Source organism: Cnephaeus nilssonii, assembly GCF_951640355.1.
Source record: "Cnephaeus nilssonii genome assembly, chromosome: 13".
In the NCBI taxonomy this organism is placed as follows: Eukaryota; Metazoa; Chordata; class Mammalia; order Chiroptera; family Vespertilionidae; genus Cnephaeus; species Cnephaeus nilssonii.
The window spans coordinates 68,147,085-68,173,322 of NC_137084.1; the positions used below are offsets into that span (position 1 = coordinate 68,147,085).

Consider the following 26,238-nt stretch of genomic DNA (forward strand, 5'->3'; position numbering starts at 1 on the left):
GATGACGCTGTGCGCAGCGGGAACCTGGCCTTTAAAAAGCTGAGGAAGCGGCCCTGAGCAGGCAGTGGCTACACTGGAAGAAAGCACACCCAGGTCTCACATTAAAGAAGCCAAACTGTCTGCTTCAAAGAAAAAAGGCAACATCCTGTCACAGGCCATGCTCTGGCAGAAATGTAAGTGCTTTGTCTGCGGCTGTCAGAGCCCCGTCAGCGTGGGTAGGGGCGGGGGGCTCACCAGCTAGCCTGAAACTGGGAGGAGTGGGGGTGAGGGGGAAGCAGGGTCTGGGGTCCCAGCCAGGAGAGCAGGGAGGAAGGAGGTGGGCGAGCCAGAGCCCGTGGAGAAAGCACCCTGGCAGGGTGATGCTGATTTTCCAGGTTGGAGGGGAACGAACTACTGTTCCAAGGTGGGAAGGTTCGTGGTCCCTCGGCTGCTGGGCATGAATCACTGTGGGGAAGAAAAGGCGGTTTATGATTCACAAAACAAAAGTCAAATGTGATATTGGTTTGGGGCTGGGAGGGGAAAGCCAGGGAGGTCTGTACATGACTTTATTTTATAAGCAGCTGCTCTGGAGCCCGTGGTTCAGTTCCGTGGGCCTGCTTCTCTCTGAGTCGCTTAGCCTCTGCCAGGCAGGCGTGCTTTGTGTCTGTGGTCGCAGGGGGACAGTGGGAGGTGGGCTTTGTCACGCGTGGCTTTATCACTGCACCGTCCTGCCTCTTGTCATTCTTCCCATTCTGTGGCGAGGCGGGTGCAAAAGGACAGCAGGTTTATCTGTTACCTTTATGTTTATCCCTGGACTCGGATGGAACAACTGTGAACTTTATTTTCCATTATGTGGGACTGAAGAGAGACTCGTGTTACTAATAATTGAAATCATACAGAGATTATCTACAACATTTCTTTTTTGAAATAACCAAGTCAACTCAGTGGCCTCATAAGAGTTGAATCTTATTGGGGCTCGGATCTGGACTTCCTCCAGAAAAAAAGTATTACTTAAAAATGGCTCTATTGGTCATTTTAAAATGCCTTTTCATGAATTCAGGTATGCCCTACCTCAAGCAAACTTAATATAAGAAAATTCAGATTTACAGAAAAAGATAAATTAGGGAGTGTATTTATTTTACAAAAGATATTCTATTGGAGCCCTTAAAGTTCTGAAAATATACCTTCATTGATTAAAACATAAAACATAACTTACAATCACTTTATCACCAATTCATTGTTCCTTTATTTCTTGTGTAAACTCCCTGGAATTTCGCTGGTTAATGTGTAATATGGAGGAGTGGCTTCAAAATCTCTCAGATCATGAAGTCTCATCATTGTTTGATATTGGCAAGTTGCATTTTTTTTTTAAATAAAAAGAAATGAATTCTAATTTGGGTTTGAGAGTTATGGAATCCTTCCAAGAGAGTTGGGGGTATTCTAGTATGGGTGGTATGTAACTGCTACCAGAGGAGGATAGAGCAAGACCCTGGCCTTCAGGGACAATGGCAGCCAGCCCCATGGGTGTGCCTGTGGCCGAGGGGGGTGGGCATCACTGCCTTTACTGGGAGCTGCTGTGGGTCCCTATGCCCTTACACTCAGAGCTGAGTCAGTGGGTTATACGGGAGCCCCTGGAGGGACTTCTGCTTTGATTCCTATCTACTCAGAGCAGGGCACTCTCCTTTTACTTTTAATCTTTAGGTTTATCCATGTAAAATGGGGCACAGGTACTAGCCATTCTGCAGAGTCCCCCTTAGTAAGCTGAGATGCTGTGGAAATGATGTTGATTGCCCTGGTTTTGCTTCAGTGTCTGGGATGGGGGCTGCTTCTTGCATTCATATGCTCCCCTCTTGGTTACACACTACATTTCTTCTTCTTTCATACCTCCTAAGAGACTAGAAGTTTTATGAGATGGGATCCTAGAGGCATGTTTTCTGCTCAGACACTGGAGGTCAAATCAGGGGCCACAAAACCCCATCCTTAGGGAGACCGCACTGTAAGCTCGTCCATGGAATAACTGGGCAAACTTTCTCCATGACAGATGCACATAATGAAGATTCTCTTTCATTGCCCTTTGGCACCTTAAAGGGACTTAGGAAAGGCCCCAGGCACCGGAGCCAGGCTCTTACCCTGGATCCAAGTAAGGCCCTTGTCTAGGGCACGGAGGGCACCGAGGTGACTAAACCCTGTGGGAAAACCAGTAAAAATAGGGCAGCATGTGTCAGCTCACTTAGAATCACCTGGTGGAAGGGCAGGGTTTGAAATCAGACACCAAGAGTGCTGAAAAGGCACTTTCTTTTTTCAGAAAACACCCTGGAGGCATGAGCTGAAATGACTGTGCTATGAGGTTCTGGAAAGGGTTAAGAAAACATTCACTTTGTAATTGTTGCCTCCTCCCTACCTGGCCCATGACCCTCCTTTGTGGACTAAATGGTAACATGGGCTTTAGTTCAGATCAGCTCAGAACTGCTGGCACATAGAAATGGAAATCTTCAAGCCCCATTCATGGACTTGAGCTTTGCTTGACTGATCAATTGGATAAAGTAGTCACTCAACCTGCAAGTTCTCCCCCTGGCTTCTGCACGTGGTCCTGCAGGTCCCGTGTGGAGGTGAAGCACTAACATCCACCCCAACAAGAAGCCCTTGTTCAGGCCATTTACTAACAGTGCAGCGGAAACGGCAGGAGCGATGGAGTGAGATGAGTCTGGGGTTGAAAATTGGCTCTTCAACTGAATTATTTCACCTTATATTCTTAAACGCCTAGAAAATGGGGGCTCAGATCACCGCCTTACAAGGATTTTGTCAGAGCTAAATGAATGTCGTCAAGTCTCCTGATAAGTAATGATAGTGATGAGAGAGCCCTTCCCTCCTGCGACACCTCCGTGGGCCCATCTCAAGTGATCAGGGTTGCTGCAGGTTCCTCCATGTCTGTCCTTTCCCACAGTTTGATTAGAATGGTTAAAAGGGCACAACCAAAATATTCTTGAGTGATAGGATCTTACAAACAGTTTTCCCAGGCTCTGTCTAAATCAGGGGTCTGCACGCAAGGGCCTGCGTGCCAAATCTGTCCCAACACACCTGTTTTTGTAAACACATTTTTACAGGAGCACACCCGCGTCTATTCGCTTACATGTTGTATGGGCTGCTTTTGCTACGACAGGAGAGTTGAGTAGTTGCCAGAGAGACCATATGGCCTGCAAAGCCTAAAATATTTACTACCTGGACCTCTACAGATCAAGTTTGCTGGCCTCAGGTCTAAACTAATTTGGGTGGTTCTTTTGGTATTCACTTCCGTAGGTCACTCAATATCCTGGGCTTGCACAAAGTCAACACCAATGGAGACAAAGCTTGCAGTCAATTGATTAAATGATTTACACAATCCCTAAATTAGATGTGGTTGACTTCCTCTTTAAAAGCAATGAAATTGTGCATAATGAACTCAATACCACCTGTTATAAAATGAACGAATTGAACAACTGATTTTTTTTGTTTGTTTTTTTTACTGTTGCTACTCGTGTAGGGAAAGACCCATGTGATGATGAAAGGCAGGCCTGACTGATTTTTTTTTTTTTTTTTTGAGTTGGCTGGCTGTCTTGATGTCCCATAGACTTGGCTTTGACATTTCTTTGCTGTGGTGCTCAAGGAGGCACCTTAGGAACGGGGAATAGTTATATCAAATTTTATGGTATAGATGTGCCTTTGCTTTTAGACAAATTGAACAGGGCAGAGGTTCAGCAGACAGATAAATTAAGATCTCAAAATTCTCATTAGCATAGACCTCCGGATTTACTCCAGGGTTCCACTAAATGGCCAACTCTTTTGAGGCAGTTAAAAATGCAGTCAAAGTTAAGAAAAATCTATAACATACATGTAACTTTTAGAACTCTTTCTCCTGTGTAAGTTCAGGCAAACTTACAACAAGAAGTAATTTAGGTCTGTGGAGTGCCTCTTAATATTTCTATTCTGTTATCACCTTTGCTTACTTAATAAGCCTAATAAGCACCTTTATTTCTTATCAAGTTTATTGATTGATTCAGTAGTTTTCTTGATAAGGGCAAGTAGGGACACACAGGGATTCAATAAGTGACACATATGTACTAAGCACACAGATTAATTGGTAAAAGAGCAGATTATTTTCAAGGTGGGAACTTTACTTCCTTTTTTCTATATTTACTAAAAAAAAAAAAAAAAATGCCAACTTTGTCTCTCTCTACATCCAGAAAGTCCCTGAGTCAGAGATTTTGAAAGCTTTCTTCCAGTTCAAAGTTGCAAATCTGTTCTGTTGTGAGGATCAAAAAAGAACCAAGGTTGTCTACAATTATTAGCTAAATGTCTGGATATTTAATTCACTTCATTAAAAGTCCTGTATATTTTTGCTTTTAAACTTTTCAAAGTCAAGGTTTAGATTTTATTTTTTCCTCTTATTTCTAAAGTTTATTTTCCCACAAAATAAAGATGTTCATCAATTTCTCACTTTGAGCCAACCAAATCAAAGTTGGCCAATTGATTCTGATCATTGACATAATTTTCACCTTTATGATATATTTAGCAACGTTCCAGTTTTTGCATTTTTATGGAACAACTGCTTGATAAGAGTGGGCCTGCCTGGGATGGAGAGGCCTTCTCTGAACCCTGTGGTCCTGGTTGTATGAAGCTGTGGATGAAGCATTGTTCTGGCAGGCAGAACATGTGATCCTACTTTGAGTCCATGGGTAGTAAGTGTGGGGCATAGGCAGGCCACCTCGGTGCTCTGGGTCTCCAGTGTTCCTGCTGTAAAATGGCCTCGAATTTCCCTGCTCGGGGCAAAGAGGTTAAACTTGATTGAACTCCTTTTCCAGCGCTAATTGATGAGCTTTCATGAGTGCTTCTAAAAAATCAATATATGCTTTCAAACACAAGTTCCTAGTTTTACTAAAGGGATTCTTGCATCTGCTTGGAGCAGTCCTTTTCAACCTTGGCTACACATTGGAATGCTCTGGGAGATTTAAGAAATACTGATGCCTAGGCCCCAACCGGTGTTTCTCTTTAAATTGCTCCAGGCATTCGATTTTCAGATGCCTCCCAGGTGATTCTAATGGGTGGTCAATGTGAAAACGACTGACCTAGAGGTTGAAATTGATGGCTTCTAATACACTTTTGCACATTGTACTGCTGTGAGCAGAAAATGTGCAATCCTTTTCATAGGGGTAAATATCAGCTATGGGCCACTGAGGACTTATTTGATGCTTGCAGAGTACCAAATGTTCTGTTGGATCACTCTGGATTAGATTTGGCTGCTAGTGAAGGGATTTGAAGCAATATGGATTTAAATAAGACAGTGGTGTACATTCTCTCACATAAAAGAAGTTGTAGTGGGCTGGGCAGGACTGAATGGAGTCTCTACAGTGCCCACAGAGTCCCAGGCTACTTCTGTCTTCCTGGTCTGTTTTCCTTCGCATGGGGCTCTTGTCCTCAAGATTGCTTCACAGTTGTCACTATAGCTCCAGCCATCACATCTGTGTTTTGGAGAAGTAAGAAGAAGAAAAGGGAAAGGCAAGAAAAGCATACCTCTCTATCATTGCCCCTCCCCCAACACGCAAACCATGTGAATCAGACCCCGAATATTGTCTTACTAAGTTGTCCCATATCCTTGTCTCCTTGTTCTGCTTCTTGTCTCACACGCAGGGCTTAGGTAAAAGCACAGGCCTTCCATGTTAGACAAAGAACCAATGGCAAACAAAAATAAAAAAATTGCACCACCTGGCAGATGTCTGTTCATATCTTAAAAACCTATTTTTTGGGGGAGAAGGGAAGATGTTTTCATTAAACATACTAGTAAACAAAGAAGGGTACCTATCAAGATATGTAAAGAACACTGAAAAATCAATGAAAAATTTAAGTTACAGTCAATTACAAATTAGTAAGATGATCTAATAAAAATTGCAAGAAATATGAAAAGGTACTTCATAAAATGGACAATAATTATATAAAACTCTATTAATTCCAGTAAAATAGGAAGTAAAATAATAAATGAGTTTCTTCTTCATATTCACCAAAATGCTTAAAAATAAAAATTTTGATCATTTAAGTTTAGTAAGAATGTGGATCAAACATTCCTCCAAACATTTTAGAAAATATATTGGCATTATTAACTAAATTTGAACATAGCATATAATCTGTCAGTATCTACCAGAAATGCATTAGTATGTATAATAAGAATACACATATACTATACTATTTATAGAATTATTAATCACAATAGCTAAAAACCAATAACCACACAAATAACCATCCACTCTAAATAATAAGTCAATGAAACACTAACAACAATAAAAATGTTAAACTATAACTACATGTAAAAAATAAATGGATCCCACAGTTATAGCCAAATAATGCAAAAAAAGCAATTATTTACTGGGTTATTCTCTTTATGTAAAGTTAAAAATAAAAAACGAATGTACAATGTTAGACACCATAATTCTTGTAAGTTTTGGAGAGGCGAGAGAGGAATGTTTGGGAGGGGCTATGAAGGAAATGTCTGGGATTCTCAATATTCTGTTCCTTGAACTATTTATCTAGTTAATAATAACTTATTGAACTCCATATACATTTTAATGTACTTTTCTGTGTATATGTTTATATTGATATGGAAAAAATTGAAAAGGATATTTGATGCAACTTTAGAATAAAGAAAAATGGAAATAGATGTAAATGCCCTTCAATATATTGAAAACTTATTTTAGATGCCTGTGTTTCAGCTCACCTTTTGAAGGAAATAAGGTCTTTGCCCTGCTGCTACACCTCCTCGGTGGGGCTCTTTTTTTAAAAAAAATATTTTATTGATTTTTTTATTTTGAGAGGAAGGGAGAGAGATAGAGAGTTAGAAACATCAATCAGCTGCCTCCTGCACACCTCCTACTGGGGATGTGCCTGCAACCAAGATACATGCCCTTGACTGGAATCGAACCTGGGACCTCTCAGTCTGCAGGCTGACGCTCTAGCCACTGAGCCAAACTGGTTTCAACTTGGTGGGGCTCTTTGCAGATAGTTTAGCTGCAATGCAGGGCAAAAAAAAAAAAAAAAAAAAAAAAAAAGAGAGAGAGAGAGAGAGAGAGAGAGAGAGAGAGAACCTAGAATCTTCCCAAAATAACCCAGCTCGCCTGTTTTTTTGGGCAGCACTAATGGAGAGACCTGTGTGGCAGCCTGTGCTGGGAGCCAACGCTTCCTTCTCCTTGGCGCATCTCCTTTTTTCTGAACTGATCAGACTTCAGAAGAGTCAGGGTATCCGTGTGTGTGTGTGTGTGTGTGTGTGTGTGTGTGTGTGTGAGTAAAACAAGGCATAGGGAGTAGGGTTTAATTTTGAATTAGAGAGTGATATCTTTGTTCTTTCTTTGCCTTCAGTGGTTTACAGATAGCCTCTGGGGCAGGCAGACCTGAGTTTGAACTCTAGATTTATGCCTCACTGATGTATGATACTGAAAGTCCATTTGCCTGCTCTGTGGCCATTTCCTTACATATCTGGTGGGAATATGGTTCTTCACAGGGTGTGATATGTGAGCACTACAGTGGTTGGCATTAAGTCAATACTCAATAGATATTAATTACTATTTTTATTTTCCCATTCCTTCTCACTTTTACCTCTGAGGACAATAATGCAAAAATAAGCAATTACCTATGGCTTATTAGGCTTATTAAGTAAGCCTAATTAGTATCTATTGAGTATTTTTACATGTAGTTATAGTTTAACATTTTTATTGTTGTTAGTGTTTCATTGACTTATTATTTAGAGTGGATGGCTATTTGTGTGGTTATTGGTTTTTAGCTATTGTGATTACTAATTCTATAAATAGTATAGTATATGTGTATTCTTATTATACATACTAACACATTTCTGGTAGATACTGACAGGTTATATGTTATGTTCAAATTTAGTTAATAATGCCAATATGTTTTCTAGTCAATACTTAATAGATACTAATTACTATTTTTATTTTCCCATTCCTTCTCACTTTTACCTCTGAGGACAATAATGCAAAAATAAGCAATTACCCATGGCTTATTAGGCTTATTAAGTAAGCAAAGGTGATAACAGAATAGAAATATTAAGAGGCACTCCACAGACCTAAATTACTTCTTGTTGTAAGTTTGCCTGAACTTACGCAGGAGAAAGAGTTCTAAAAGTTACATGTATGTTATAGATTATAGTTTTGTGTCCTCTTGAGTTCTGCACTTCTTGTGAAATAGCAGGACACGCCTTTCCAAGTAATTCAGGGTGAGGTTAGTGACCAGGGCAAATGGTTAAGTGGGCCATTCTGTGACCAGACTTGGAACTTGAGCCACAATTTCCTAGCAACCCTGTACGGTGTGGTGGTGAAGGCTGGTACTGACTGGCAAGCTTGTATTTGTTTTTATTTTAGGAGATTGAATTGAGGTGTTTATAATCTTGCTGCAAGGAGGCTGACACTTGAGTATGCAAAAAATAGCACAAATGATACCGAAAAATGAAACAGCAACGTGCTGCCTCTTTTCTTAGTAATGGTTTCATTAGTATCGCTTTCTGGGAAGAGCACGTAGCCAAAGCATTATAAACCAGAATCATTCTCAGACCAGGTGTTGGGACCAAAAAGGATTTGACCACACTTAGATGAAGCTGAATTACTTTTCAGTCCTCTGGAAAGAATCATAGATTTAATTAGAAGAGAGAAAGAGTCCAAAGATTGTCATAACTTTCCAGAACTGAAAAATGCTGGGGAGATGGAAAAGAAAGGAAAAAAGGGAGGCAAAGGGTAAAAAATAGGAGCAAGTTTTAGTGCAGGAAAGAAAGGTGTACAAGGAAAATCAGCCATCTCTTTACCACCCTATGCATGCATGCATGCATCTATCCAATCATATAATTATTTCTAAGTAGAGAATTCAACTAATAAAATAAATTACCTTCAGCAGGAGGGAAGTGAAGATGGAATTAAGGAAGGTGCCACAGAGCATGTAGCATTGGATATGAAACCTCAAGAATAAATGATAATCAGCCTGGCCGGTGGTTGAGCATCAACATATGAACCAGGAGGTCAAGGTTCAGTTCCCAGTTAGGGCACATGCCCAGGTCCTGAGCTTGGTCCCTAGTGGTGGGGTGTGTGGGAGGAAACTGGTCAATGATTCTCTCTCATCATTGATGTTTTTGTCTCTCTCTCCTCTTCTTTCCTCTCTCTGAGATCAATAAAAATATGTTGAAAGAAAAAAAAAGAATAAATGATAATTAGACTCTTTGCATAGATACTGGGAGTAAGGAGGCATCTTAGGACATAAAGTATGGGAAGAATATCTAGGTTGTCATCTACAACATTTTTGCCATAAATTGCTTTATTTAAACAAAATCTACTGCAGAGCTCCAATACAAAAATAAAAATGGAGAAGCTTTGTGGGGACATCAGAACTCAGATTGCTCATTCACACCTCTGCTTCCTTCTCTTTATTGGCAACTACAGGCACCTTTGCTGTATTCAGGGTTCTTTAAGTTACACAGGTTGACAGCTCTGACCTCAACCAAACCTCCACTCCTTCAGCAAGATCCCTAACGGCTGGTCACAGGTCCTTGGTTACTTCCAGGGTAAGGACCTCATTCCTAGAGAAAAGTGAGTCACTGTGGAACATGTTAAATCGATCTCCATGAAGCACTGAAGCTACAAAGATCATGTTTTCAGTCTCTGTGGGTATCTTGTGAATTAGGAGGGGAATACATTCCTCAAAGATTGACCTAGTGACTTCTTTCCCAGGCTTTATATTCTTTTTTACTTATTTTTTAAAAATCTATTTTTATTGATTTCAGAGAGGAAGGGAGAGGGAGAGAGAGAAAGAAACATCAATGATGAGAGAGAATCATTGATTGGCTACCTCCTGCATGCCCCCTACAAGGGCATGTGCCCTTGACCAGAATAGAACCCAGGACCCTTCAGTCCACAGGCTGACGCTCTATCCACTGAGCCAAACCGGCGAGGGCCCAGGCTTTGTATTCTAACAACTTCTCCAATGTCCCTCACAAGGGAATCCCCCCAAATCATGGGGACATTGGTTAGTAAACCAGAGACCTAGCAAAAAAAGCTCATCTTGACTGGCAGTTATAGCTCACATCATGAATCAATAATCAGAGCTACTTTCACTTACATAGCCTGTACCCCAAGCTACCATGAGCTGGGGTTGGACCCAAAACGCACAGCTGATGTTGAGTTTGAAGAGTCCTTCCTCCAAGGAAATGGTCCATATCTGAGGGTCTCAGGACAAATTTACTTCTTTTGTAAGAATCCCTTTGGTCTTGCCCTGGTAGGGTGGCTCAGTTGGTTGGATCATTGTCCCAAGTACCAAACATCTTTCGGTTTTAATTCCAGGTCAGAGCACATACCTAGGTTATAGGTGTGATCTCTGGTTGGGATGCATATGGGAGGCAGCTGATCAATATTTCTCTCTTTCTCCCTTCCCCTCTCTCTAAAAATTAATAATTAAAAAAACAACAACACACACACACACACACACCCCACATCCTCAGGTGAGGATTAAAAAATGAATCCTTTTAGTCCTGAAAATTCCAAACTAGGTGTTGTTTAAAATCAAGGGACAAGCAGTTGAATTTCCTCTCCTCCAGCTGCCTAACCATCAGTTTTTCTTGTTCTATATAAGACAGGCAATGCTAGATTCGTGATACAGGTCTTGATCTAACAAGGAAAGAAGTATCAGTCCCCTCTGTTCCACCTCCTCACTCAGGTGCTGCCTGGCTATAAAATTTGGGTGGGCACCTTGGGTTGGTTCACCCCTGATATGGGTGAACCCACGCTCTCAGTGGGAGTCCTTTCTTCCCTTTTTTTGATCCCTGCTGCTGTTGATAAAGCTAATATGTCAGCCAGAAGTATGCCTTGCCCTAACGGATGACAAAAGTCCCCTCTCTGACCACTGAAGAGGCCTTTGAAGAAGGTTATGTCCCTATCCATTTGGAGACACATACAGGTTCCTTGAGGGGCCACACCTGATGTCAGGACAAGGGCATGCACCTTACTTTGCTACTTAAAAACCTCTAATATGCTTCACCTTGGGGTCATCCTTTAAAAGCTCAAATCTGCCACAAATGTAATCCTCTGGTGGCTTCTGAAGAAAGAAGTCCTTCTGCTTAGCTTATGGTAACTTTACAAGAGGCCAATGTCAGGAGTTTGATGTCTCCCATCCAGGCTTTTTTCTGTTTGCAAGTGGGGTATTTGACCAGTTTCTCTGTAGCATCACTGGCCACCCCCTGCATCCTAAACAGGGCTGTCCTGATGCTTGGGGACATCAGGCCCAGGTATCTGAGGGATGACTTCTAGGAGAATAATAAAGGCAGGTTGTGGCAGGCCTTGCTGGCAGCAGAGGGCACGAATGTATTGAGGATAGAGACATTCAGTATCAGGGTATAGCAGGAGAGGGGCAAGTTAGAGCCGCTGTACCAGGCGTGCTTCTTTGGTGAATGATGGACCATGGACTATTGGCTGAGATCAAAGGAGAATCAGCCACTTGTTGAGCACCTATTATGTACTGGGTCTTTAACTGTGTTGATTTTATATATTCTTCATGATAATCCCATGAGGTGGATATTGCCTTATTTTGAAAATGGGGAAACTGAGGCACATGCCGGTTAAGTCAGTCGTTGGCAAATTCATTAGTCAACAGAGCCAAATATCAACAGTACAACGATTGAAATTTCTTTTGAGAGCCGAAAACCGACTTCTGCACATGGGCCATGAAATTTCAAACGCACTGTACATGCGCACCTGCATGTGGCATTTTGTGGAAGAGCCACACTCAAGGGGCCAAAGAGCCGCATGTGGCTCACGAGCCGCCGTTTGCCGACCACTGGGTTAAGCGATTTTCCAAGAGTTACACAGTGATAAGCTATGTAGTAGCCATTCCAAACTATGTCTGCTTGAGTCCCAAACTATATTTTATCACTTCTCAATGTCAAAAATTTTAGGGTTGCATTAGATGCTTTTTCCCTCCCAACTGAAATACATACACCCTTAGATGGAGGTGGGCTCTGATTCATTGATGGTAGTGGTAGTGTGAATCAGAAGCCCCTGAAAATTTGAATTTCAGGATATTTGAGACTCAGTATAGAACCTCTGAAGCCAGCTGATTTCCATCTTCAAATCTGAGTTCCTAGAACTGGTCTTCCCCAGTGGGCTAATCAGGAGAGGATAGGTCAGTTGGTGGAAACATCTTTGGGTTCATCCAGGATCCCTGGCTGGGGAAGAACCCTGAACATCTGAGGCTATGTTGTATATCTTGATGTGGGCTGAGCCTGGCCCCAGAGCAGTCTCTCTGCGTTGGTGCCAGAACAATCATGCTTCTTTCCTCTTCGTGCAGCCGGAACACTTCAACTCTGAAGCAGATGCAGCTCTGTCATAGTTCGTAATTCTAGGTTTGCAATTATTTGACTAAGTCTATACACTCACTAGACTAGACAGTAAGCTCCATGATAGCAAGGACATAGTTTACTCCGCTCAGCAAGTACTTGTTCAATGAATGCTCTGCCCGGGGTCTCCTGGACTTGCCCCCGTCCTGGGACAGGATGCATCTGAGATGCGAGCCTTTTCTGCTCTGGTGACACCAGTTTCTGTAAAAGGCGGCAGATGCAGCTGGTTTCTCAGGTGGACCTATCCACTGTCATTTCAGTCGAAAATACCAAAAATAAAACTTTGCGGGAAATTGTTTGGGTCTCTCAGTTCTCGTCACTGCTCATGTGAGCAGACTGCCAGTAAGCTTCTCGTGGACTATTCTCTTCTCTTTAGCCTGGGAAACACCATTTCTTGGCCATCAAGGAAGACTGAATCTGGGTGGTCCAAGCCCACACTCCAACTGGAGGGAGGAGGGTTAGAATTGGACAGGGGACCATTTGATGACTGACCTCCAGTATTACCCAGAGAAATAAACATGACTTGCCTGGGTAGGGAGGAAGCAGGCAGTGAAGCAGAAATGGACTGAGTTTGTGTTTGGAATCACAGGTCCTGGGTTTAGTTGATGACACTGTTATTTATTTAAATCCTTGGGGAAGTCACTCAACATCTCTGAGCATCACTTTCCTCACCAGTAAAACGGAAGTTAAGAGGGACACCTCCCCGGCCTATTTCAGAAGCTGTGGTGAGGCCTCACATGAAATCGTTTGTCTCAAGGGCTTTTGGGGGCACATAACATCACAAAGGTGAGTGTGGTTAGTTCTGAGTTCCTGGGAATTAAGGTCATGACCAGGAAATACATGGCCCCTTGGCATGCATTCACTCAACATACTCGAGTCTCCACAGAGAAGAGACGTTACACTGACACTGTCTCTGGGAGTAGAGAGCAGAGGGCAAAGTCTTCCCCGTCTTCTGGGTCTGCAGGAGCTTTGGAAGGAGGATGGGTGCATGGTATGAAAGGCGCCGAGAGCTCCTGGAGCAAGGGTGCGTCAGCAGCAGTGCCTGTGAGGAAAGAGTCTGAAGACTCGCACTACAGGCCTTTTGGCTGACCCTGTCCAAGGTCATGCATGGGGTGGGACATTTAGAACATTTGGGACAATTCTTGTAATCCTGAGGCTGCAGAGTGGGGACACCTAAGGCAGGAGCTTGGTGGATGAGAGTGGGCTGGGGGTAAATGGGCTCTCTCTGTAAGCTTAGCAATTTGAGAGGAGTGCAATCCTGGGTGAACAGTTCCGGCTGGCTGTGGCTTCCTTTCTATAGGGATCACTTGACTCAGAGATCCTTTTGGTCTGTGGCCCTGTGGTTCTGAGACTGAAAAATCCTCTGTAGTCACTGCGAACGTACTTGAGGAGCTTCCTCTGGCTCCTCTTATCCGAGTGTTCCCTGTAGGTCCTTTGGGCCTGCTTAAAGCTCTGGGGAAATCCTAAGTGTCTGTGGCCCTCCTTAGTCTTTCCCAGTGACCCGCCTATGTTGTAGCGTGAGCTCTGTGGGGGTCGATGGGAATATGCCTCTTACAATGGGGACACAGGGAGGGCAAGCACCCTTCCTTTCTCCAATCAGAACAAAGAAACATGAAGACATCATGACTTACTCCTCTTTGGCCTTGGTCTTACAAGCAACATCAAACTTCAGTTGCGGTTCCACTTTCTCATGTGTTTGGAGCACCTTCCTTAAAACCACCTTTCCCCACTCTGCCTGGGTGTTATCCAGATTGCTAGAATATAGAGTGTTGCTATTTCCTGGCAGCAGGGGCCTCTCAGTTCAAACATAGTGAATAGAAAGCCCACATTGACATGCATATGAGCTCTCTTTGTTGGCCTACATTAAAAAAAAAAAAAAAAGTAAACTACAATCTAGTGTAAATTGGGTGGGAAAACCTTTTTAGTAGCGTGTCAAGCCTAATTCTGGCCAAAGCCCAAGTTCTTTCTTCCTGTTTGGAAAAAAATCAGCCATTGTCCATGAATGGAAAGAACAAATTTGAAAACTTTGACACTCAGACCTTCACTAGAAGAAGAACACTCCCATTAGTGTTTCAATCAAGGAACTGAATAATCCTTTAGCCAACCTGAGCTAAGCTTTCCCAGGAGTCCTCAGCTGTCTGAGGCCTAGAACACAAACAGGTTTCTTTACATTAAGGTGAAAAGTGTCAGCAACGTTTCTGACTCTGCTTTCAGTTAGAAGCTAGGGCAAGTTTGTTGGCACTAGGCTTGGATTCCTATTGCTCAATTATTTGAGTTTGGCTTGCTACAAGTAAAGGGAAAATTATTTGTATTTCTTCTTAATGGGTCTTTTTATAAAAACAATACTGAAGATTCAGCAGCAAAAGAGAAAAAATATTTACTGTGGTTGCTTGGAGTGATTAATAGTGTATCACATGTCTTTCTGTGAGGAGGAGGAGGAGGGTTTTGTCTTTCCAAATGCCCTTGTGTGGCTGCAGCCTTGAGGTTCAACCATCAGTTGGGAATGGAAAGTGGTTTCAGAGAGCTAGAGTGTCAAGATGGGTGGGATAGGTTCCTCTTCCCAGCCCCCTGGTGAGGAACATGTGGGCTCATTCTGAATCCCACCCAGCCCTTAGAGCAGCAGTCCCAACTGGTGCGGGCTGGGATGGCTCTTGGGAAATCTGTAACAGCACAGTGGCTGGGAGGGAGGAGAGACTTCTTTCAAGAGCATCTCGAAGGCTGTTCTAGGGAACACCTGTCTGAAGAGGGCTCTTTGAAAGCCTCCCAGAGGAGAAGTTACAGGGACCAGTTACAGGGTATGTATGGGCTCTGCTCGGGGCCATTAGGAGGGACCTACCTGCTTAGCCCAGCAGTTTCCTCACTTTGGCATAGATGCAGTTTGCATGGGGTCACTAAATAAACAAGTGCTGACAATTTTGCATATTTCCTCAGTGGTATTGACTATGCCTTCATCCAGGCACTGGAGGTCCCTGTTTATTTAAATCAGTAGAATCCACTTGTCCCCTACGCCTGGTGCAGAGCAAGCACAGTGCCTACATGCAGCCAGAGCGCCGTCTGAGGAGACCCGTCGGCTTGAAGTTGTCATGGTCTCTGCTCCCCAGCGGAACAGCAGCTGCACGACTCTTATTTTTGTGATGTGGGGCATGTCCGGGTGTGTGGCAGGGGGAACTGAAATGTCTCTGCTGACTTTTTATACCTTGAGATTTTTTCATTGCTCTTTTTGGAAAAGGGAAGCCCTTATTGGGGCAAAGTCATAGGTTTTTCTGTAAATGAGTTTTGTGTGTCCCCCCACCTCACCCCGGCCCCCAAACTCCACTGGTGACTGACTTCCAGTGGTGGAAAGGCAGGATGGCTGAAGTTCTCCTGAAAAAGGAGATTCCCAAAGAGGCCCAGAGGCTTGTGCTTAGGTGAAAAGATTTTCCCCAGTGATGGAGACGTGGATGCCCACGGGAGACCTGAAGGGCCTTCAGAGCACAGGACACATGGTGAGAAAGCTTTGAGGGTGTATGACCTGGAGCTGCAGTTTGATCTGGGGGGCTATTAAAATTTCTGGCCAACTCTACTTCGGGAAATTGGATTTTCATCTTCTGTGTCACATCATTTCAATCTCCTGTTTTATTTTCTTTGGCTCTTCTCTTATTTATTATTATTATTATTTTAAGAAATTATTTTAATAATCTTAGATTTTTCTTTTAAATATTCTGGTTTGGTTTTGTTAAAGCTAGTTCCACGCAAAGATCCAGAGGCCCCAAGGCAAGGCAATCATGATTTCAGACAAACTGCTTCCTCTCTTCCACATTTGTATTCGTGGGCTCATTTCTCATGCTGGTGGCAGTAGGGATTACAGTGTTTATGGTGGAATTAGGAATGTTTATTGTTGTTTTGCAGAGGTCAGTGTGAAATGCACCAACTGCAAGTTTTCACCTTGCAAATGCACTTGGCTGCTGGGCTCCTGTGGGAATTGTCTTGAGGCTTCAGATTCTGCTATTTCACGGCCACTTTGCAAAGATACTCTCAGAAGCACCATCACGCGGCCTCCTCGCCTGCAGTCAGTTACGGGAATCTTTGGCAGCTGGTGGTGGACTCATGGGTGGGCCGTCAGGAGATCCCTGGGAGCCGCGGGAGTTCTGTGACTGCAATAGTTACTGCTCTCCATATGGTGGTGGTGCCAGGGCACACCTGTTGACACTGTGGGTTCCAGGAACTCCAGACATCAGAGGGTGATGCCCTCTGCTCAGAGCACCTCCCCCAAGCCCTCTTTGTTCACTGATTCAAAAACAACAGGAGGCAGGAAGCCTTTGCTTGACAAGGTCCTCGAAATGCCCAGCTGGCCACTTTGCAGCCAAGGGTTAGAAGTGGCCATTCCTGGGAGATAGTGGGATCCGGGCATGCTCTCAGGGTCTCGGTTCTTCTCCCCCCACCCCCCAGAAATGTACGTGCAAATCAGGCTGGGTGGAGGGTTAGCTATATACCTTTCTTTGATCTGGTCTGAGATGTGTGCCTGCGGTTTCAAGTCTTTCTTATCCCCAACTAGAGTGTGACCGCAGTGCTCAGACCCCCAAATAACCCTGTGCCCCAAGTTTCTTCTGAGGGCAGAATGCCTGAGGCTGCACTTTGCACTTAAGAATAGCTGGAACCCCAGTTAGAGACAAGTTTAGGCTGAGTGATGAACAAAGCTGAGGTGGCGAGGGTGGCCGTGAGAATGAGTAAGCAGAGTGTGGGAGGACAGGTGTGCTCTTCTCTGAGCTGTCAGGCCACACCTGGGGTCTGTGGTCAGCACTGGGCATCGCCCGCCATAAGGGGAAGTGGAAAGTGGAACTTGTGCAGGAGTAATGTAAGTAGAAAGAAGGTTTGGAGGGATGTAAGAAACAGCTAGCTGAAGGAACTGTACAGGGGACCTGGTATCTGTCTACAGATGCTGGGAAGGGCTGCTACTATTACTACTACTCATGAATATACAGGGTGGGGCAAAAGTAGGCTTACAGTTGCTCATATGGAAAATAATGTAATAATTAATAAATAGTAATACAGGGATAAGCTCTGTGTTTTGCACACTCACAACTGTAAGCCTACTTTTGTCCCACCCTGTATGAGCTCACATTGATTTGGTGCTTGCTCAGCGCAAGCTCTATTCTAAGTATTTACATGTAAATTCTCAAATTACCCAACAAAGTACATACCGTTGTCATAATCTTCTTTTTATAGATAAGGACACTACTAATGGATTATAAATTGTGAGTTTCATTGGAAGGCAATGCATGGAAAAGTGTTTTGTTATCATATTTTTTTGTTTTTTTTAAATATATTTTTATTAATTTCAGAGAGGAAGGGAGAGGGAGAGAGAGATAGAAACATCAATGATGAAAGAGACTCATTGATTGGTTACATCCTGCACGCCCCCCACTGGGGATCGAGGCCAGCCATGTGCCCTGAACCAGTGATCTCTTGGTTCCTGAGTGATAATTTTGAATTATCACCCAATCAATTACCAGGCCAGAACCACAGCTGAGCCACACCAGCCAGGCGAAATAGCATGTTTTTAACATCTACTATACGCTGGATATGGTTTGGGGAGTTTCCCATGTATTATTTTAGTTAAATCTTCACAACTATTGTGTGAAAGAGGAGTTACAATCTCCATTTCACTGATGAGAAAATTGATGTTAAATAAGCCCAGGGATGTTAAATAAGTCATCTGAATACAGGCATTTTTGGTTCTCAGGCCCATGTTCACTGCTACTTAGAACAAAGGTGATAGCGCACACACAGGTGGTCCTGGGGCACAGGTCACAGGCGGGCTCCCTCTGCTATGCACTCCCGTTTCCGGCTGAATTCACAGTTGTGAATGGTTCATTTATGCTTGTCTCTCCCACTGGACTGCGAGATGCTTGTGTGCAGGGGCCACACCTATCTTCTTCAATGCTGTATTCCTAGTGCCTAGGGATATCTGGAAGAATGAATGAATACCAGTAGAGACCCCTTGTTATGACAGGGCAAATTAAAAAGAGGGTAATTAATTTCCTATCAGGATGTTGGAGGAAGTTTCTTATCTTAGGTCAGGAATGAATTATCAGTGGTTCTCACCTCGGTACAGTTTCTGAATCACCTGAGGGATTGTTATAAGTCCTAGGATTCCTAGGCCAACATTAAATCCCCAGAACCAGACTTTCCAGGTGCAGGGCTTGGGGACCTGTACTTTGTATTGTGACTTGGCCAGGTCAAAAGCCCCGACGAAATGCATCTGAGTTTGGGGTTCTCTGACTCCACGTCATGTGTTCCTGGGGCTCTTAGACACCCCTTCCCACCACTTCCTGTTGCCTTCTCCACCTGCTGAGCCCCAAGGCCAGGCCATGTGTGTGCCTGGAGCACAGATGGAGGGCTGGTGCTGAGTCGGGCATGGGAGCTTATCAGCTGGGTATTTACCGAGCAAAGTTCAGCCCGGGCAGCGCTGCGGATCCGGGTTGAACAGATACCCAGGCTTCCGGGCTTTTGATTCAGAGTCCAGTCCCTGGGGCCCTTATCGGTGGATGATAATGAGTCCTGAGGGCCAGTGCTGCCTGTCACCCTGGGCTGTAGACTGTCTGGGCACGCAGATGGTCACTGCCCAGTGATGGCTGCTTCGGACTTGCTCAGCCAGGACAGAAAGAGCCCTGTTCAGCTCCATGCTTTAGTTTTCCGGCAGAGGGGACTTCTCTCTGCAGCAAGCCTAGAGACCCAGGGCACGTGGGTCCCCATTGGGTATTTGTCATGTATCCCGGGGGGAGCCATGGAGAAAGTGGGAACCCTTTGCTCCAGCCCATTCCAGAAGCCCAGGAGAGGGGAAGGGAAGATGATTGACAGACAGCACATTTTAAATTACCACCCAATCAATTAATCAGCAAATACTAGTAACTTACTAAGCACATTATGAATATGCCCCTTGGGAAGGTTTAGAGAAATAAGGTACAATATCTGACCTTGAGAAGTTTAGAATCTAGTTAGGGGCATTAGAAATTGACACCGAAAAAGATAACTAATTATTACATGGCAGACTAAAAATGTATTGAATGCTTACTCTGTATCTGATTTTATACTAAGCATATACTATGCTTCCCATTTACTATGTCAGTGATTCCTTATAACATTCCTTTAATAAGAAATTGTAGGGTCAGAGGCACAGAGAGGTATAGTAACTTGCCCAGGATCACACAGCTCGAATGTCACAGAGGAAGGTTTAGAGGCCTGTGTCCTCTGACTCAGAGTCCCTGCTCTAACTGTTGTCCTCTGCTGCCCCCTGTGATGAATACTAACCAGGTCTGGACGGGCTTGAGAGACAGTAGGATGAAACAAATTCTGTGGGCTGCACGGGTCAGCCAGGAAGGGTGCACCAGTCTTGGTTTGGAAGAATCAAGGGGTTGAGAAAAGTGAGAGGGAATCCCGACCATGTGACATCTCAAGCAAAGATGAAGCGGTGAGACAGGCAAAGAACATGTGGAGAAGTCTAGGTAGACCTGGCCGGAGTCAGGGTTCATGTCACAGGCAGCGTGCACAGGGTTGGAGAACTGGATCACCCATGGGGATCACCCTCTGGGGCACTTTCAATCTAGACTAAGGGGCTCGGTGTTCATCGTCTGGGTGGAGGGGAGCCACGGAGGGCTGGGGCAGGAGGAGTGACAATACGGGAGAAATATTCTAGGAAGTCTCATGTGGCCCTCTGTGCTCAGAGGCCACTTAGGTGAGCAGGCAGAGCCTTGAGGAGAGCGACACTTTGAGGTGGGACTTGACTGAGAAGGGAGATGAGCCCCAGGGACACTGTTTCCACAGCCACAGCGCCAGAACAAGCCCCGGCCCCGGCCCGGCCGTACCAGGGCGTCCGTGTGAAGGAGCCAGTGAAGGAACTGCTGAGGAGGAAACGTGGCCATGCCAGCAGCGGGGCGGCGGTGACTCCTACCGCGGTGAGGGGTCCACTGTGGCCAGTGTGCGTGGGGGGGGGGGGGAGAGGGGGATAGGAGAGGTGGGGCAGGAGTGTGCTTCCTTGTGCCATGGGATGCTCACTGGGGCACGAAGGCAACCCTAGCCATGGCTGTGGCTGCTGGAGAATGGGCTTAGGGTAGAAAAGGTTGGTGGGTTCATGAAATGAGACAAGGGATGCGGGCTGCCTGGCTGGCCCACTGAACAAAGCTAACGCCTGAGTGAGTGAACGGCTCCCACATCCTGGTGCCCGTTGATCCCCCCACCCCTGGGAAGAGGACAGTACCAGTTCCCCAAGGGCACAGCCTTGTTGCTAAATGGAAACAGGAGTCCCTCAAAAGTGTTGATGGTGATCATTGGGATGGGGGCATGTGTTTTGTTCTAACAAGGCTGATTCTCCCCTATACGCTCCTGCCCTGGGGCCCTCGGGGCACATTTCCTGCAGGGGGCGAGTTGGAGATGGCTGAACACTGACCCTGGTCTTCTTCCCCCCCAGGTGGTGCTGCCCCATCAGCCCCTGGCCACGTACACCACAGTGGGTAAGCGCTCCCCACAGCCCTGGCCTCCTCCAGGCCCCTCATCTGGCGGCCCTGCAGCTCTATAATTTCCTTCTTCCCACAGGTCCTTCCTGCCTTGACATGGAGGTTGCTGCCTCCACCATGACGGAGGAAGGGGCCCTGTGTGCCGGCTGGCTCTCTCAGCCTGCCCCTGCCACCCTCCAGCCCCTGGCCCCGTGGACACCCTACACTGAGTATGTGTCCCATGAAGCTGTCAGCTGCCCTTACTCAGCTGACATGTATGTGCAGCCGGTGTGCCCCAGCTACACTGTTGTGGGGCCCTCCTCCGTGCTGACCTACGCCTCCCAGCCACTCATCACTAATGTCACGGTATGTCACTCAAAGGTGGGGCTGAACCAACCCATGTCTAGGGCACTCTTTTAGAACATGCCTGGCTTCCTGATTCTTGATCTTTCTTGTTACTGATTCCCAGGATGATTAGGTCATCTAAACTCACCTCGTCCTCCTGGGAGGCCTGCTCACATTCCCATTGACCTAAAATATCCTCCCCAAGAAAGCTATGGCCTCCCTTGCCATGCCCAGTGCTCCTCAGGGTTGGGATGTCTGCTTCCCTGTCCCGAAGCATCCCTGCTGCCCTGTAAGCAGTGAATAGGTTACCACGTGAGATCTTGATGGGGTCTCCTGCCACAGCCAGACTTTTCTTTCTAGTCAGATAAGTTAGTGGGTGATCATTCACTTAACAATGGGATTTACCAGAGATTTCTAGGCTGAGCAATAGGTGATACACGTTTTCAGAAAACTGTACTTTTGATGGAATCTGGCCCACCTGTAGGGTAATTTTTTGAATTATGCCTCTAGTGTCAGGTGGCTTGGGTTCAAATCCCTGACCCTGGGCTAAGTGATTTAATTTCTCTGAGCCTCGGTGTCCTCATCTGTAAAATGGGAATACTAACAAGAGAGTTGATGTCAGGATCAATGGGATGATGCCTGTAGAGGTCTCAGCTTAGTTCCTGGGCTTAGCATAGTTCCTGGCATACAGAGAGCACTCGATTAATACTAGTTTTTATAATTGCCTCAAAGTCAACCAACATTAACCAAGGGCTGCCTTCAAGTGCCCAATAGGAAAGGAATGGCCTGTTCCCAGGAATGGAAGAAGGAATGGAAATAGTTTTTATGTGAACACTTTTCTCTCCCAAGTGTTCAGAGGAGAAAAGGCCTCTGGTTACAACTGTGTCCAGCTTTAGTCCCAAGAAAACAGGAGGTGGACCGGGGGCCTCATGAGTAGTTGTAGAGCCCACCCTTGATGATGAAGCTTGCTTTGGTTCTCTAAGACCCCTGCATTTCCCTCAAGGGTTAAGTGTTATCCTGATGCCCTTGCCCTTCAAGACTCACCCAGGTATGGCCTGCAAGAACCCTCCTACCCCATGCTCATCTGACTACCCACAAACTAGTTGTGGGGCCTGGATGGTGGTGGATAGAAAGGAGTTAATTCAACACCTCTCCCAGGCAACTAACTCATTTGCATATCAGAGTGCTGGGGGTGGGAGTGGGGGTGGCAGATTTAATGGTTCCCAACCATTTCATGACCAAGGATTCTTTTCATTATTTATCCTTTCATCATCCCCACCTCCTGCTTTGAAAGTTTCTGTGTATCAAACAAGCTATATTTATTAAGAAATAATTTATTTGTTTTGCCACTCTGTAAATTGACTCATCAAAGCTGGTTAGAGCTACCCAGTGGGCACTCCTGATCAGCAGGAGATAAGACCTGTTATGGTACTGGGTTGCTGTAATTCTATCCCTGAGCAAAAAAAACCTGTAGTTGTAGTCGACCTGCACAGGTTTATATCTCAAAAATGAAGGGTTTCCAATGGATTTTTGCAATACTGAAAATAATAAGCCCTTGTTGGGAAGTCAGAAGGTCTCTGAGACCCTTTCCAGCTCCATCATTCCATAGGGAAAAGTCCTTAAGCTTTGCTACTTAATCTTGGTCCCTGGACCAGCCACATGGGCATCACCTGGGATCTGATTAGACCTGCAGAATCCAGGCTCCACCCCTGACCCCCTGTACTGGAATCTTTGTTGTAACAAGGTCTGTAGGTCATTGAAATAAGCTCTTCCTAAGTAATTATAATAGTTTAGTCTCAAAACATGGTGGCAACTGGAGAGAAATATGACAGGAAAGGCAAGAGTGGTAGAGGGAGACTTTGGCCTGTCCCACATCATTCCATGCAGAGACTTCCATCTGCTTCCTCAGTGATGGGAGATAGAAAAAATAAAGGCTCTGTCTCTCTAGGACAGTGGTTGGCAAACTCATTAGTCAATAGAGCCAAATATCAACAGTACAACGATTGAAATTTCTTTTGAGAGCCAAATTTTTTAAACTTAAACTATATAGGTAGGTACATTGTTATTAACTTAATTAGGGTACTCCTAAGCTGGCCTTTGCTAAAAACTCAAGGGGCCAAAGAGCCACATGTGGCTCGAGAGCCGCAGTTTGCCGACCACTGCTCTAGGAGGCTTGACCTGCGTTTGTAAGGTGGTCCTGTGCAGGTGAGAGGCATTGTTTGCAGAGTACCTGGGTGTGTGGCCTTGATGTTTAGAGGTCTCTGCAATGGCCATAGAGGCCCAGCTGACACAGGATGGGGTCATGAGAGGTAATGAGGTCATGAGAGGTGAGTGAGCCGTGTTCTGTTAGCCCAAGGGGCCCTCAGAGTGCTGCTGCTGCTGTGTGGAGCCAGGACTGTCTCCATTTGTGGGTAGCACTGTGCCGCCTTTGTGATACAGCTACTATGCTATGCGGCAGGCTTATTGTTTAGCATACAGTATTTTCATTGATTTTAGTATTTCTGAAGTCGGGATGCATTTTATATTTTTATATTCAATGAAATAGACTTCCGATGGGAAGCAGCATGAGCAAGGACTTAGAGCTGGTGAGTCACAGAGTAAGGGATGCAGAGTGTGTGAGCCTCTCTGGTCAGAGTCGGTGCAGGTGGAGCCCCCTGGAGTGAGACAGCAGGAAAGAACCTAGTTGAAGGGAAACAGATCCCCTAGAGGACAAGGGTGGCAGTGAATCCTCCAGGGCTGCTAACCCTCAGTCCTGTGTCTCCCCCATGCAGACGAGAAGTGCCACCACACCCACAGTGGGGCCCCAGCTGGAGGGCCCAGAGCACCAGGCACCGCTCACCTACTTCCCGTGGCCTCAGCCCCTGTCCACGCTGCCCACCTCCACCCTGCAGTACCAGCCTCCGGCCCCAGCTCTGCCCGGGCCCCAGTTTGTCCAGCTCCCCATCTCCATCCCTGAGCCAGTCCTTCAGGACATGGAAGACCCCAGGAGACCCATCAGTTCCCTGACCATCGACAAGCTGCTGTTGGAGGAAGAGGATAGCGATGCCTACGCGCTCAACCACACGCTCTCCGTGGAAGGCTTCTAGGGCTGGCTCCCACCTGAGAATCCTGCTCCCTGAAACTGGGACTGAACCTCAGATTTCTATCTGTATGGAGTAGCCATTTTGTAACTACACTTTTTACCCCAGAGTAGAATTGCAAACTGGCATCCTTTCTCTCTCCCTCCTTCTCTCCTTCTTTGTTTCCTTCCCTTCCTTCATTCCTCTCTTCTTCTCCCTTTCTCATCCCCTTCCCCCATTTCTGTTCCTTTTGGGGAAGGAATGATAAGGATTTTAGAGGGAATATTTGATGGCAAGTGTTGCAGATCTGTGGTCTGGGTGTTTTCATTTCTGCCATGTTTCTTTCCTGGAGACCACCTTTCTTGGGGTGCTCACTGCTTCTAGAGCTGCCTTCTGTCATTTTGAAATGTATGGGATGCCCTGTGGAAAATGGCCCTGCCAGCACCTTCGAGGCCAGACCCAGTGCCACAGTTCTTGAGCCCTCAGTTCCCACAGTTGCTCCTTTGTATTGCCATTCTCAGCGCTGGCCAGATTTACAGTCTGCCCAGCAAGGTCTCAAGGCCTAGGGCCCAGGGGGTGGGGGAGACAAAGCAACACCAGCCCTGGGCGGTGTGGCCCTGTTGGTTGAACATTGTCCTGTGCAACAAGGGGTTCCCACTTTGATGACTGGTCAGGGCACATGCCCCGGTTTCGAGTTCAGTCTTGGTCAGGGTGGGTACTGGAGGCAGCTGATGGATGTTGTCTTTTTCTCTCTCTCCCTTTCTCGCTCTCTCAAATCAATAAAAACATATTAAAAAAAAAAAAAAGGAATGCCAGAGTGGGTTGGGGCGTGGTCAGAGGGACAGAGGAGGGATGGGTACATGGTGTGTGTATATGGGGTGTGTATATGTGGGGTGGGAGGTGGATGTGAGAGGAGAGAATGATTGGGTTTTATGGGATAATAGGAGAGTTGAGGAATGGTTTCACTCCAGATTAGTTGGTTATTAAGAATAAACTGAAGATGCCCTAACCGGCTTGGCTCAGTGGATAGAGCGTAGGCCTGTGGACTGAAGGGTCCCAGGTTCGATTCCGGTCAAGGGCATGTACCTTGGTTGGGGGCACATCCCCCAGTAGGGGATGTGCAGGAGGCAGCTGATTGATGTTTCTCTTTCATCGATGTTTCTAACTCTCTATCCCTCTCCCTTCCTTTCTGTAAAAAATCAATAAAATATATATTTTAAAAAAAGAATAAACTTAAGAAAACTTGTCTTAAGTGCTTTTGCTACTCTCTTTGAGGAAACTTGCAAGGAAAGCTGAGCTCTTATAAACAGGAAGAGGGGTGTGTCTGGCTGCTTCTTCCCATCAGACCCTCTGTGGTGCTGTGTGGGGCCCAGACCCGCTGAAGCTCAGTGGCGACTGCGTCCTGGTTTAGTGCTGTCACATGTGCTTCTGTAGTGTCCTAAAAGCCTCCAGAAGCCACCAACATGTGGAGCCAAGTCCTCTTCCCGGAGCACCATGCTTCCTGGGAGCCTCTGGAGCCTCAGCCAGAGGACCGTTAGATTTCATTTTCGTTGTTTTGTTTTGTTTTGTTTTGTTTTGGCTGGAGAAACATCAGATTCGCTGGGGCCTAGGAACAGTTGTCACTGGGAGTGCTCAGCTCCCGACAGGGGCTGTGTGCTTGGGGAACTGGCACATCTGTCCGCTAATGACATCATTGTCACTGTTAGGCAGACACATCAGTTGGTGGAATCCATGTAGAAATAATGGACTTTTCTGGGAAATGACAGTTTGACACCCTCATTTAAAATGAAAACTGGAGAAAGTTGCCTTTAAAAAAAATTTTTTTTTCTGCTTTGGGTTTATTATGACCCACATTTTTCAGTATTGACTAAAATCCCAATACAAATATCTTGAGTTATTTTTATTCAGACCTAATTTTTAGATGTAGAAGCTTAAGGTAGCATTTTAGATGACAAAATTCCATCTTTGTCGCTAGTGA

General features: G+C 45.4%; 1 protein-coding gene across 1 annotated transcript; it reads left to right on the top strand.

Annotated features, from left to right (window-relative positions):
* Position 1: 1 nt before the first annotated feature.
* Positions 2-24,287, top strand: POU2AF1 (POU class 2 homeobox associating factor 1; the record flags this gene model as incomplete). Its single annotated transcript, XM_079788819.1, is given in 7 exon segments — positions 2-26; positions 29-51; positions 53-173; positions 20,189-20,319; positions 20,832-20,874; positions 20,957-21,222; positions 23,973-24,287. Coding segments are annotated over 7 exon segments (924 nt in total).
* Positions 24,288-26,238: the final 1,951 nt, after the last annotated feature.